This window comes from Thunnus thynnus, chromosome 17 (assembly GCF_963924715.1).
Source record: "Thunnus thynnus chromosome 17, fThuThy2.1, whole genome shotgun sequence".
Classification (NCBI taxonomy): Eukaryota; Metazoa; Chordata; class Actinopteri; order Scombriformes; family Scombridae; genus Thunnus; species Thunnus thynnus.
In genome coordinates this window covers 18,572,464-18,587,756 of record NC_089533.1, presented here as the reverse complement: position 1 = coordinate 18,587,756, position 15,293 = coordinate 18,572,464, and the positions used below count along the sequence as shown (strand labels likewise).

The 15,293-nt window shown below is 39.0% G+C and overlaps 1 protein-coding gene across 1 annotated transcript; it reads right to left on the bottom strand.

Moving 5' to 3' along the window:
* Positions 1-816: 816 nt before the first annotated feature.
* On the bottom strand, positions 817-13,997 carry slc6a16a (solute carrier family 6 member 16a). The gene is made up of 12 exons (XM_067616143.1): positions 13,597-13,997; positions 8,440-8,659; positions 7,361-7,518; positions 6,385-6,511; positions 6,116-6,291; positions 5,902-6,012; positions 5,510-5,751; positions 5,227-5,407; positions 4,058-4,259; positions 3,341-3,500; positions 3,066-3,228; positions 817-2,014 (listed from the first exon to the last, which is right to left on the bottom strand). Exons 1-12 carry the CDS (start codon positions 13,597-13,599, stop codon positions 1,673-1,675), a joined length of 2,085 nt encoding a protein of 694 aa, XP_067472244.1. The 5' UTR covers positions 13,600-13,997; the 3' UTR covers positions 817-1,672.
* Positions 13,998-15,293: the final 1,296 nt, after the last annotated feature.

Genomic DNA, 15,293 nt, shown 5'->3' with positions numbered 1-15,293 from the left:
GGGAAAAAAGACACTTTTTGCTTTGCCATTTGAAAGTTCTCTTTGCGCAACAGCCTCTGCATTTTCATATAATGAATATTTATTATCTCAGGGGCCACATATTTGTTCAGGAAGAGCTGAGCCAACTCATAAAATCTACCTTGTAAACTCATAATGGACTAATACATGCAACACCAGTTAAAAAAAATATACATTTTGTAAGAATTACACACAAGTGTTCATAAACCAAGAAGATGCAGTTAATAATATAAAATGCAGAAGCAGCACAAAACTAACTTCACGGCAGAAAAAAATATGTTCGTTTATGACACCCCATCCCAACAAAACCTCAGACTGTCAAGAGCACGTGTAGGTGACTTTAAGCGCATCTGGATCAGCATTACTCAGCAAAAATGGTGTCAGCGAATCAGGTATGAAACCTTTTTTAAATGTCCTGAGTAGGTTTATTGCCTCGAAAAACGGTGTAACTTTTCAAACAGATACATATAGAAATATTAGTAGTGTCTGACGGATATTGCCAACAGAACCAGCATCACTGAAAAATGTCATTTTTAATTGTTCTAACGATTCAATCTTGCATCAAAGCTCTAAAACATATAGAACCTGTAGTACTAATTAAATGTTGGTGGCCTCCAGCGTTTTGACAATCTAGAAAACCCCCTTACTTAAATTACTTCTACTCTTTCTTAACCCAAATAAACCCCCAAAAATCATATGTCCAGACTCAACTATCTAATTAATTTATTTTTGATCATTTGAAGATGTTCACGGCTTATGATTTGAGTTGAGATGTGTGAATCATTAGGAGGCACAGAGTCAGGTTGCTGCCATCTAGAGGTTTATTCACGTCCTCATCTAGTACAGTACAATACTGCTACACTGAACACTTTGTGTGAACACATGTAAAAACATTGCTGTGATCTTATGAGGTAAAATCATAGAAATATAATGTACAATAAAGTTATTTTACTGTCATAATAACATCTCTCATTTCACGCACGCACACACACACGCACGCACACACACATCTAAAAACACAACCACACAGACATGCAAACAAACATATCACAGTTGCTCAAGGTAGAATGTTTTCATGCAAATCCATACTTGGCATGTAGCTAAAAAAATAGTCAACATAAAGCATGTTTCTGTCAGTTGCTGCATTTCTTAACTCACCAGCTGCTCACACTCCCAGCCCACTCAGTTCTGACCCCTACATGATATCAGGCTGGCAGAGGCAGTAGATAAACCCAAAATACTCGTGGCTGGTGTCAAATTTCCTACTTTAAAACCTTCCATAAAAGTGTTTGTTTCACCAGTTACAGCAGCTTATTGCTTTTTTGTGTTTTCATTTTCTGAAGAGGTGGTGTGATGCACAAGGAGGAGTTTAGATAGAGTTTCATGACTACAAAATCTAAAAAGCTTTTGATTAGACTGGTAATGTTCATTCAATAATATAAATTGTTAAAATGACTTTGGCTTATCAGCAACATGGAGCTTGCCAAATATGACAAAAGGGTGCTACCCAAAGTCTCTTCCTCAGATGAAGAATACTTCTGTTTATGACTGTTCTTCCTTCGCTTTGCGATCTCTTTTGCAGGGTCTTACTTATACACTCTCTGAGGTTCAACATTTTGTCCTTTCACGAACAACTACCCTCCCACAGACGTGTTCAAACTCCTGTATCTTGTTCCTCATCTTCCTCCTCCTGTTGGGGCAGGAGCCGGTAGTGTTCATTGCCCATGGGAAGGAAAGTACTCCTGGGACGAGCGTCGTCTTCCTCAGGGGCAGCTTGGTGAGAGTTGGTATCCAGCTGATCAGTGGAGCTGCACTTTGTGTACAACTCACGGTGCATCTCCTGGCCACTTCCCTCCTCAGACTGAGTGTTAGCGGACCTGCGATTTTTCAACATGGAATGGATGTAGCCAATAGGAACAGGCAAGGTGGCAATGACTATGAGCATGACAATCATGCCCAGAGACCAGCCCGGGTACTTTAGAGTCGTCTCAGAGGCCTGAGGAGAACAAGAGACAAAACAAGTCAGAGAGGAGCGTATGGACAGCCACAGTAATGCTTAGTAGTTACCTGAGTTAGTCTTACATATAGTCAGGTCAAATTTGACACATTACTATATCTGAGGGCATTAAAAACACCTTGTATACCTTTCTTTTTGCTTGAAAGGTTCTGACGTTTTCTGTGACCCAGAATATACAAAAATGTAAATATTTCAACTTTGTAAAATGCTCCAGGTTAAACTGAACCATTTAGACCTGTATTTATTCAAAATGTCAACAATGACCTTTCAAAAATGTTGTTGCATTCTTCACATTCAATAATTTTCATTGAATCATAATGGTTGTTCTCCTATTTTATGTTACATAGAACCAAAATATAATGTGATTGTGAGTGTTTTTTCTCAATAGCACAATACACAAACCCACCAATAGTTTCTCACTATTCCACTGATAGACAGGTGGCTGTAATGTGCCAAGAAACACAGCAATGTGCCAGCAAAGGCAGTGAAGAAGAAGACTGTAAGCTAGTAAACATGGATGTAAATATCACAGAATTTAAAGTATTTTTCAGCTTTGCAAATGTTTTATGAGGAAGGAAATGCATTCAGTGCATCCATTAGACCTCGAGGATACACACAATGCGTTTTGGTGAGTAACACTGAATGTAAACAAAAACGGTGTTTGTTTACAAGAAAACTACAAAGGGTCCCTTTAAGATTACCTTTAACTTTTAGATTAATGATTCCTGTGGGGAATCAGGTCTTTATAGCAGATAATAAAAGCATATTCATAAATATGAAGAAGAAAGATGATGAAGCAATGTTGTAATTCTGAAAATCTACACAACATCCAAACAGTCTGAAAGTACAATTATTGAATACAAAGTTGATACTATAACATATGCTTCAACAGATTTACAGGCTGAAACAAATCTACAGTTGCGCATTATAATATAGTGTATAATAATGGTGTATATCTCACATACACATTAAACTAAAACAGGATTTTTATCCTCTGTATAGGACAAAAAGCAGTGGTCCAGCATCTTACTGTGCTTTGATCCCAGGCGGTGTATGTTGGCCTTTTGAAGACCACACGCAAGAAACTAGCAGCCAAGAGACCGATCATCGCCAGTAGACAAACGTATTTCCAAAGGTATTTGTACAACACCGGAGGGCGCCATTTGAGCATGACTTCAATATCATCCAGGAAGCTGCAGTTGTGGAAAATACTTCTGTGAGATGTATCTTTTCAATGTAGGAAATGAGGACAATGAACACAGATCATTTAATGGTGAAAAGCTGTCAGAAATATTGTCTTCTTACCGATCTGTTCCATAAACCCACGCCACACTGATGGTTTCAAAGACCACTACAATGACTAATGGTAGGGTTGCAGAGTAGTCGTCAAACATAGTCACAAAATAGTTGCCCGAGCGCTGAGTAAACAACAGTCCTATCAAGAACCCCAAAATACAGCTTGACACTGAAAAACAGATAAGTTAGTGTTAGAAAAGAGTACAGATACCTGAACAAACAAAGCATATGAGGTCCATCTGATATAATTTACTACAATTAATATCCGATACTTCTGCTAATAGTGCTGTATTTCTCCTTTCTGGTGTTTAAATTGCAAACATTTTCAACAGTTCTGGTGTTCAGCTCATGTTTTCAACTTGTTAAGAGTATTTTCTTTTTTAAAATACGTTCATAAATAATCAAGAACAGTCAGTATCAAATATTGGCTGCTCTGGCCTGTTCTTTAAGCTTTTAATAATTTTCAGTAACTGCAAATAGACAATTGTTGTATAGTCTTTAGAGGCAATCGATGTCTGAACTCTAAAAAAAGGAAGAAAATGATGACAGGTTCAACATCTGGTCAGATATCTAAATGTTTTGCCCAGGATGAATATTTAACGTTTTAATCGTATTAATCTTAATTTAATTTCACTATAATGTGAGGAAAAAGAGTTCTTTCAAACAAAAACTGCAATCACCTGTAACACTTTGAACTTTAAACACGTGTTGACTTGTGTGTGTTACCAGTGAGAAGGGTCCGTTGGTGTCCAGACAAGTTGAAATTGTCCATGAGAGGTGTGAGGATTCCCTGCATGGTCCCAAACATGGTGCTGAGGCCCAGGTTGAGCAGCATTAGGAAAAACAGTGTAGACCAGAAGGGACTGGCTGGGAACAGGGCCATCACCTCAGTGAATGCTATGAATGCCAGGCCTGTCCCTTCAACACCCTGTGCTCACACAAAGACAAGACAGAGAGGGTGGAATGAATAAATCTGAACAAGAGTTTTTATAAATGTTGACTAAAGATTGCAAAGTATTTGGCGGCTCCATGCACAACCAAAGAGGAAACAAAAATATGTCACTTGGGATTGGCATTTCCAGAGGCAGTATTTTGTGCAAGTACATTATCCAATCATGCTAATATGTTTTTGGACTATAACATGCAGATACTGTATATACTACAAGACTACAAGTCTACAGCCACATTTGTAGCTCTGTGAGGCTTTAATGCTCATTGTAAAGAAAAGCTAACTCTTACATAGATAAAGTAATGGACAAACTATAGTTTTGACCTAATGATACAAAAATATACTACTCCTGTACCTCTACTTTTGAGAGTATGGGATTTTTGATAAGATAAACACTGTGAGGTAACATTACTTTTAGTACCTCCTCCTCTGTTTCTTTAGTTTTTCCTTTCACTCCTCAATCACAGCTTGCTTCCATCTCTCCTGGGTGCCTACTAGATACGGCACATCCCATATGTTTTCATCTTCTTGCCTGCTGGATGTTTTACAGTACCTCCCAGATTTCTCAGGGGTCCTGGGAACCATAGCAGTCCACCCACTTACTATTGTTATTGAGGGACTGATCTCTGGTTGAGTTCCTGTTGTTTTTTTTAAAGCAAGTCAGTGTCCAGCACCTCATGAAGCAACCTGCTGTGATCCTTCTCTCCCTTAAAACTTGTTCTTGAGAAGGTAGCTGGTTTATAACTTTTCAAGGCACTGGATGGAAAACAGCTTTATGAAATTCAAAATTTCTCAAGTGACACAAAATTGGTTAGAACTACATCTTACTGCTAAATAATAGGATGGATTTGATACCACTGACCACATGTTCTTGGATGAGCCTCTCAGAGTTTGATTCTTGGTCCTATCTTGATCTACTATGATCTCCTAATCAAGTGTCCCTCACCTCATTCATCTCCTTCTCCAGATTGCAGTCAGTGATGTTAGCGCCCACCAGGGAGCCGTAGTGTTCGTACCACTCTCTGTATTCAGCTATAGACACAGAGCTTGGATCTGTCATGTTAAACCAAGGCCACCAGTGCTGGTTAGATCCGTGGGACATCATGGTGCTTAGTAGACCAAGATTTCTGGAAGTGGTTGAAATAAAAAGGTAAAATATAAAAAAGGCAATGTCTGCTGTGGAAAGCCACTTGTACTTATTTTGCTTGCCCTTCAAGATAGATCCATACTTAGCCACGCAGCGTAGTGCAATGGTCTTGGCACGGAAACCTAGTACGACAAAAACCACTAGCGAGGCCAGCACAGATGTCATGAAGTTGATGCCGGAGACCATCAGCGCGTCCCTGTGGCAGTTGTTGTGTACTGGATTGTAAGAGGAATATGCGATAACAGAGCCGTAGCCCAGTCCGAGGGCAAAAAATACTTGTGTAGCAGCCTGCCGCCACACCTGCACATGACCCCAAATTTCCAGCTGAAAAACACCACAAAATAGAGTCTTGTTACGTCTAAATTACCGTAAATGCTACAAAGTTTAGAAAAGGTCCTCATAAGTTAACTCTATACAAATAAAACACAGTCTTTAAGCAACATAAATATGACCAAACACATGACGAAAACTTACTTTAGGGTAAAACATATAGGTGATTCCTTCCATTGCACCGTCCAACATCAACCCTCTGATGAGGAAAATAAAGAGCACCACATAGGGAAAGACTGAGGAAAAGTACATCACCTGAAATATGGAAAAAAGGAAACGATAATTGCTCTGGCAGAAACTTTTAACAGTGAAACGAGCAGGAATTAGTATATGGGGTGAAAAAGAGAAAATAACTTACCTTCGCAGAAGACTTGATGCCCTTGATCATAGCTAAGGCGACGATTGTCCATGCAGCTAATAAACAGCCTGTCATGATGGGGTTAAACTCTCCAGATTCTTCGATGGAATTTGTGATGTTAAGGGCTTTCCGAAACCAGAAATATGACGTTGGGGAGCTGCTTGCACATTCTTTGACTGTGGATTGAGAGCAAACAACACTATAGACCTCGGACTGACATGTATGTGACATCACATTTTGTTTAACTTCTCAGTTACGCTAGCAAGTACCTGTGTCATTGGTGGTTATATCAATTGGACACTGGTTCCATGGCAGCGGATACTGAAAAGAATTACCCAAGTAGAACAGGCTCCATGCAATGATAACATTGTAGTAAAGGGCCACATAAAAGCAGACCTACAGGAGAAGAAAGGATTTATGAATGATTTACTTCATTAATTATCAATATTTACATAGTAAGTCCTTGAGATATAGCATGCAGTGTGTAGTGACCTGTACAGTATACTGTACATTCTGTGAAACGTTCTGTCAAGGTCAAACATCTGGTCAGTGAGTTAAGGTATGCTTAAAGTGTAACCATAATGGGTTTATGATGATGTCTAACAGAGCAATGAGGCTTTTTGGAAAATAAACAAGTTTTTAAAAAAAAAATGTCTGTGCCAAAGCATACAAGTACACGTCTGTGTGCTGAACATGCACAGAAAGTTCTTTTCACACTGTTTGCCTTGTCTCGTCTGTACAGAAAACTGTTACGCAACAAACTGCCAGCACCACGGCGCACAAACTCTCTCACATTACATGGTAGGATGTCATCATCATCCTTTCTTAAGTGTAGTGTGGCTGGTAATAAAAAGAAAGGCTTGTTTACAGAGAGGTGATAAAGGGGTAGTACTGTAGGTGTGATGGCTTTTTAATGAGAATAAGTGGAGGAAGACATTCATACTTATAAATCTTTTCATTCTGGGGCTGTGCAGCAATGAACCATGTTAAAAATACTGATGATGGCCCAAACATGAAAAAGCCAGCTGGCTACCAAGCCACAGCAGGCCAGTCGACATACTATGAACTATCATTTTGCTGACACGTGCAAACAACAGTCTTTTTTTTCAGAACGGTATTGACAGTTGAGGTGTCTTGTAGAATACAGGATGGAGAATTGATTTTATTGCTTCCCTATTTTAACTTTTATTTGCCCCATGTCACAAATAATCCAAAGTATGAAATAGAAGAACTATAAATCTTCACCATGCAGCTGGAGTAGCCGATTCCTGCCAGCTTTGGGGAGATCTGCTTCCATACGCCGATGCTGCCCTGTCGAATGCTCTGGCCAGCTGCCAACTCCATAAAAAAAAGCGGAACTCCCACAACCAGCAAAAGAAAAACATACAGCAGCATGAAGGCCCCTGGAAGGAAAAATAAAGACATATATATTTTAAGGGGAACTCCACTGATTTTACACATCCTAGCCTGTTTACTGATGGTAAAGAGTAGTGCTGTATATGTGAAAATAGTTGTATAAAGAAGTAGAGGCGTTACAGTTTTCTGTTGATTGGTGATCACATGATGTGCCCTTAATAAAGAGAGAGTTCACTGCTGTCACACATGCTCTAAAGGGGCTTTATGCAGAAAAGTGTCAGCAGATTTGTCAGCCTATTGATAAATAATAAAAGAGAAGAGAATAGAAGAGAATATCGCTGTATAAAGCCAAATTTTGTGGCTCCAGAGGTAGCTCTGTGCAGTCTGATAAATTGCCTCAAGTGATGTCATCTGAGTCCGACTAAAAGTTTGAAACTGAAAAAAACAAAACTGGGATGTGTAGTTAGAAAGAAGTTTGGTAACCAGACCTCTTTAAACCTGCTCCTCATCTCTGCTTGAGGCCACATTAGCCGCTATAACACACCTGAATCTGTACAGTTGAGTGAATTGAGTAGAGATGCATGGTGGGTAATGTAGGCCCCAGATTTTGACAAGGAAGAATGCATAAAAGGAGAAAAGGTGATATCTCTGGTTCTGCTGAATCGATTTTGATGCTTTTTCCATCATGAGACAGGACACTGTTATAGAAGTGCGATGCTAAATCGGTGGAGTACTCTTTTAACTTATTTACTCACTTTGCTGATCCCTTCATTGTTTTTCATATCTATATGTGTTAGTTCAAAATCAAAAGGAAAATTTAAGTAAAGCTACAGATCTATTTTCTTTATTATGCGTCATGTTGTCTTCTGTTTCCTGTGTTTTTCAAATTACAAAGGTGTAAGTTACTGGTGTCCAAAGAGCTACCATGATGAGTTGAAATGTACAATTATTTCCTCCGAGACACTCACCTCCTCCATTTTGGTGGCAGAGGTATGGAAACCTCCATACGTTCCCTAAGCCAACACTGAACCCCACCTGGGCCAACACGTACTGGATCTTAGAGTCCCATGCTGGCCGGTCATTTGCCTCAGCTTCATCTTGACCGTTCACAGTTGTAAGCTGAGTTTCAGACTGGCCCTCACCCAGCCAGGTTCTGTCCTCGTTGCCGTCCAGCGCAGGCTTCTCCATCTTGTAATAAACAGAGACGAAGAAGTTTAATGTTAATATGGGTCCAGTCCAGATAAAATGAAACATGATGCTGTTATGTTATGCTAAGCTACTTGTGTGATGCCAATATTCCACACATATATGCAACCAAAATAATGACCAAATATGTCTATTTCACATTCCAGTAGATGCACACCGAGTTCAACTCCTTATTTATCAGAGACCACAACAGTCCATAACAATATGCAAAGTGTATGGTGTCTGAGGGGAGTGACTTAAGACCACTGAGAAGGGAAAGCGAGTCTGTTTTTGTGTTTTGTTATTACAGCGTCACGTGCGTGCTAAGCTCTGGCCTCCCACCCGTCACCTGTCATGTGAAAACACCATTGTGAGTCATATGTGCTGTAAATCATTCCACTCTCCAATTTCATATCAAGGACGATACGCTCCATGTGAGAAAACTTGAGCAAACATGCAGGGTCTGGGCACAACTCAAATATTCTAGTTTAATAGCAATAAAAATTTGTTTTTTGGTAGGCTTGTAGAATACTGCACTATGTAGTACATTGTTAGGCAACATTACAAAGGAATTGATCATTCAATTTGTTATTTACTGCAGTCTGTTCTGTTCTGGTCTGAAAAGTTGGTAGTTAAAGAACATTAGATCATCGCTCCACACTTGAACAGTGAACTAGACACACTCATTGGACTGAACACACATTTGGATCCAGCTCAGATAAGCAAGCTGGATCCAAAATGGCTTAACACGAGCCAAACTTCGTTCAGGACATGACCTAGCGGGATAATTTGTATGAGCCACTGCTGGTATCAGCTGGTGAGAATGGAAAAGTACAGGAGGTGTATGACCCAGAAAAGCATTTGGCTGTCCGAGACACACGGCCAGATAGGGAAGGCGGTTTCAGAAATATGTATACACACATATGTAGAGGAGTGTGAGAGAATGACAAATATGCATGCACACGCAAATAGCGAGAAGGGAAAGTAAGAGCAGTAGCCACTAGGCAGCCTTCAGGATGAAGGGGGGATAGTTTTTAGTGACGTGTGGGTGGGAGTGGGTTGGAGAATCCACAGGGAGGTGTTGGGATTACATTGGTTCACACTGTGGGTGGTGCTGAGGTGCATGGGGGGGGGGGGACCATGTAGTGGATATAGTTGGCAACAAGGCAGGAGAAAGGCTACAATTTAAAAAACAGAACAGCTGACCAGACAGCAGCTTCACTAATGTCCAGGTTCAAAAAAGTTCAATCCATCAATTCATGAAACCATAGAAATTACAGTGATCCCACCCTGATCAACCAATTATATTACAGAACATCAGCGGCACTGTAAACGCCCATGAACAACCAAATGCTTTCATACATTTCAGCAGAAAACAGGTTTTTGTTGTTATACGCAGGTTAGGCTGAAGCAATTAGTTGATTAGACGGAACATTAATATGCAGCTATTTTTATAATTGGTTTCAGCTTCTCAAATGTGAGGCTTTGCTGCACTATATTCTGACATATAAATTAATAGAAAAAAACATAATGAATAGACCAGATGATGATGAAAATAACTGTACGTTTCCTCCAGAGCGAGGTAACCTTGGATAGTGATTCAGCAAGGTAACCTGAACCTGATTCAGTAGTAGATTGAGAACTGATAATGTCTGGCTATCAGATCTGTGTGTAACCTTGGTGGCGTATCTCTCTACTTTCAAAGGAAAACACCCTTCAAAACAAGTGAGCAGCCATCATATTTCACATCTATTTGAACTTTTTCTGAAACGTGCTTTTAATTTTTATAACATCTTGGACATAAATGGCAATATATTGCATGCTCATTGTTCAGTTCTGGGCCTTGCTGCAGTCTTTTGCAAAATGTTACTGAACTGCTTAGTTTTTTTTCTTTCCTTCTATTTTCCTATATTTGGTTTAACCCTAAATTATCTTCTTTCCCAACAGCCCCCTTCCCCCAGCACACCAACACAGACAGACACAAACCACACACACACACACACACACACACACACACACACACACACACACACATACACAAACGGTGGTTGTAAATTTTTGCCTATTGGTCAGTCAAGCTCTATCTCTGGGTGCAGTTGGAAAACAGGCAACCGCAGTTAGCGAACAGTAATAGGCAATATTCAGTAGCAGTGGCCTGAGAACACCTTAGGTCTAAAAAGGTTGTCTAAAACCACCTTTAATTTTTCTTTTATATTTATAGAAAACTGAGATGTCTTTAGAAATGGGAGACTTTTAAAAGCACTGTGCAAATATGGTTACACTGGATCACGTCTCAAGTAGTCCTGAACTTTTCTGAATCTAATGTTTTTATTGATAAATGTCAATGCATTTGCACCATAACTGATATCCAATAAAACAGAATAAGCACATCCATATGTCATAATATGTCATTTCAATCTTAATCTTTGTATTTTATTATTTAAACTAAAACCATTGTATGAAATGTATGACTTTATATGTAATGCTGTCATCAAATCTCATATTTACACAATAAATACAGTAACTCAATACAACTGCTATGCTGCTGTATTGAGGAATTCCAGTTTATCAGTTAAACAGTAAATAACTGCTGCTAGACTGATTCACTCAACTGACTGAAATGCAATAGTCTGGTATTACACTGCATAAAACACAGTTTTATTGTGTTGTGTATTGGACTGCTTTGTAATAAAATGTGTTTCTAATATTTTGTCCACCTCCTTGAAGAGGAGGACATGAGAGGACATTAGAGGACATGAAGAGGAGCAATGTAATGTTGTTGTACAACTTCAAAAATATCCATAGAGTTCATTCAAAACCCATCTGACACGACATCAACAACAATTAAAAATGATTAATAAGAGTATTTATTATATTATATTATATTCACTCAGATTAGTTTAGATGAAAATGTCTAACTGTTTTACATTTGCTCAAATTTGTTGGTATTTGTTTGTGGGTTGGAAAATGCATTTTATGGACACCATAAATTACCTACAAATCGTCACATACACATTTGTTAAGTCTCATTATGAACTTGCAGATCATGAAACATTTTTGACAATTTGTCACCAGTCACCAGACTAATTTCACTCCGCAGTGCAGAGACGTATTGATATCCGAGATCCATAAACCTCATTCAGGTTTTCAGCATATTAAAAAGACCATTACCTAAAAAGTATATGAAGGATTATACATATTACTGTAAATGTTTATGTGGGATATGCCATTTTTGTTTCCTTCTGTAGCAGCAGAGCAACAGTGGAATATTAAATATAAGTGAAACAGAAAGAGAAAGTTGCACATATGAGCAAAAGTGGCAATAAGTTACTGTCACACATATTCAGTATATAAAACATTTTGTTTTATGTGTTTACACATATGTGGATGAATGTCTTAAACAGCATGTATGCTTGTATGTGTCTCTCAGGTTATAATGACCCCAACCCTGCAGACACAGGCAGAATAAAGCCCCTTTCATGCATGCACCCTCTGTAAACGCTCTAGCAATGTTACATGTCAACGTCATGTTTGAAACGAAGACTGAGTCAATTTATCTGTAAAAGTCTGTCTGGCAATCGGCCTACTCAGGACATGTCTGTAACGCTTGGCTCTGTCTTGGCTCAAGAGTAAATTGAACCAAACAAAACACAGTAATCACACTCATCAGGCCATCAGCTAACCTGCCAAACAGTAGAATTACAACAGCATGTGAGCAAATAAGGAATTAAACAAGAGCCAAAACCTAACTGTAGTGTCCTGACAATCTTTTTGATGTTGTGTCACAGGATCTATTGCAGTGCTGATGTCAGTCTTGTGCAAAACATCACACCAGTGATTGCGTATCAACACGTGTCGCCACTAAATATAGGAAAATCTTGTGGATACTTTTAAAAACAAAGGACATGCAGTAGCAGAATATTAACAAATAAATCACAGCATCAAGAAGCTGCAGAATGGGAGCTATACAGGATATAATCCAGCAGCACTGAGACAGACATTTAAATTTACTTATTCACTTTATCAACCTGTTTCACCATATTTTAGGTTCAAAAGGGCTGATATCTATCCCAGCATACATTTAACAAAATGAAAACACCTCACACAGGTATACACTTCAAAATACACATACGGCACTCTACCTCTTAAACATACATACACATATACACATACACACATATATAAACACTGTAGTATTACATAACCTAAGTAGCTGTCAATCATGAACATACTCACACAGATTATTTTACCCCTGCAGTATAGTTTATTGCCTGTGAAATATCACAGAAACATACATCTACATACAGATTGTTTTACTCTACATTTATGAACCGCTACATCTGTCTGACACAATAATTGCGGGGTTAAAGTGCTTCCTTTCAGCTTTAATTTCAGGGTGTTAACATCCACATCAGATCAACAGTGAAGGAACTGTTGAATGTTTATATACAGTGCTCCAATTATAGACCAAATGGGAAAATGGACATCTTGAAAAAAGTCATTAAATTTTATGTTTGGCTGTAATTTGGTTAGTGCTGCAGTACAGTAGCCCATTTGTCCCTTTTTTTTATTGCAAATGAATAAAACAGACGTCATGCAGTGACACATTTTACAGTAATTTATGGGTATTTGTCGCTGCTCATACAGAACTGCATGGTTACTCCTGTGGAAAAATGTACAGAAAATCAGCAGCATGGGGGAGATTATCCAAAGTGAGGCACCCTACAGTATTAAAGCCTATTCATGACCGGTTAAGTAACCGACAAAGACGTCTAGTTAACGGAAATTCACACAACAATAGATGCAGAACTTTTGACTTTTCATGAGGAAGAAACTATGGGAAAAAAAACCAAAGCAACACGTGGTCTGGATGGATAATAAACACTTAAACTCATTCTAACACATTGACACAGTAGAACAACGACGTTGAATAGACATACCATGCTGACAGCACGGTCCAAGAGAGGAGTAGAGTTTCCAGTAGTCCTGGTGTTGGTTTCTCTGCCCGTCCCTTTCTGACAGGGCTACTTTTAAACTCTTCCTTTTTTGGGGTTTGAGGATATTCAGGCTAACCAATACTATGGTTTGTTAAGGGAGAAAAGTCCCTGAGCCAAGTGCTTTTAACAACATGTGGCCACTCTTGTGTTGGAACAAGCTCTGTCGTCGTCAACCAGAAAGAAATGCAGGAGAAGTAACTGTAGTTGGAGCCAATGGGAGGTCTGAAGGGGCTGAACTACCCTTCCCCGAAACCCTCAGCAGGGCTGGACGACATAAAAATACTCTGCTGGATGTTACTGTGTGTGTAACCTGCTGCTTTCACAAAGAACGCACTTAGATAAGAGTTTAGGCCTCTTCTGAGAGCAGCATAAAGACTCCGCTTTATACTGCGTTCATGCATGCAACAGTTTGCAGAAACAAAAAGCCAACAGCTGATTGTACTTGCGCGTCTATTTGTGCAATTAGGGTACAAGCGCTGACTGCACCCAAAGTGAAGACGTCTTAAACGCTCAGTCAGAAAGCGCAGCACAAAACTGCGATCACTATCTGCGTGTTAATTATCGCCTCATTAACTCACAGCGGCCCATTAGTCAGCGCCTTAATTGGGCTTCCTGTTGCGGCATTCTGCTGCATTAAAAAAGACAGATGCAAGATAAAAGAACATTAAAAACATAATAGAGAAGATAATAGAGAAAATCAAAGAGAGATTTAAAAACGAATACAATTATACTAATAGTCAGTAAAAGGACAATTAATTCTGTAGGTGAGGATCAAAAGTTGTAAGAGCTGCACATTCTCAACTCAACAATAATGCAATGATCCAAATTCAGCACATTAAGGCCTCAGTTCCGGATTTTAAAAAAAAAACAATCCTGCTCTGCATTCAGAAATACAGGCAATAGTTTCAGATATAAAAACATTATCCAGAATGGTTCCTGTTATTATATATTAAATGATATAACTGAGGTTTCATGTTGTAACTGTTTGAGGAGGAGCAACAATAGAACATATTTTATGAACAGTTCATTTACTTTGGGAAGTTCATGTCAATAACAGCTCTTATCTCTCTGGAAAAACAGAAGGAACAGTAAACATTCACTTTGAAGATGTGAGAAGAAATCACTCAAATAAAGCGTCTATTTCCTCAGATTGTCTGCAGAACAGTGTGAGCAATATGGGCTCAACACTTCAACAGAGATGATAACCGCTACACATTTTGCAAAGCCTATGAACTGTTAGGAGTCAATAGTGACTACAGCAGCATCACAAATGCAAAACTAGGGAAATGCAAAATGTATACAAAGCTGCTGTGGGTTCTGTCAATGGTGCTTATTGTCTGCGTGTAAACAGCATAAAACTCATCATCAGTGCATCTGAATACATAAATGAATGGAATGAAACTATCTCTTTAAGTGATTTCTTTTTTGTTAAGTGACTTTTTTCAGTGACAACTGAACCGTATAAATGAACATGTTCTTGCCCAACTACAGGGTTATACAATATGTGAGCGCCGGTGTGCGTACGTTTGCGATACATACTGTCATACATACTGATACATACTATTGTGGACAGGGATGATGCACAAATGACTTTTTGGAGCAATAACGCCCCCTCGCGGTCAGGTTAGGCAAATGCTTAT

What these genes read in the sequence shown, in the direction of transcription:
- slc6a16a (XM_067616143.1), bottom strand. An exon ending in GCATCAAGTCTTCTGCGAAG is followed by an intron (nt 6,013 to 6,115) that starts GTAAGTTATTTT and finishes TCCATATTTCAG; the next exon opens with GTGATGTACTTTTCCTCAGT. An exon ending in GCACTACGCTGCGTGGCTAA is followed by an intron (nt 5,408 to 5,509) that starts GTATGGATCTAT and finishes AACCACTTCCAG; the next exon opens with AAATCTTGGTCTACTAAGCA.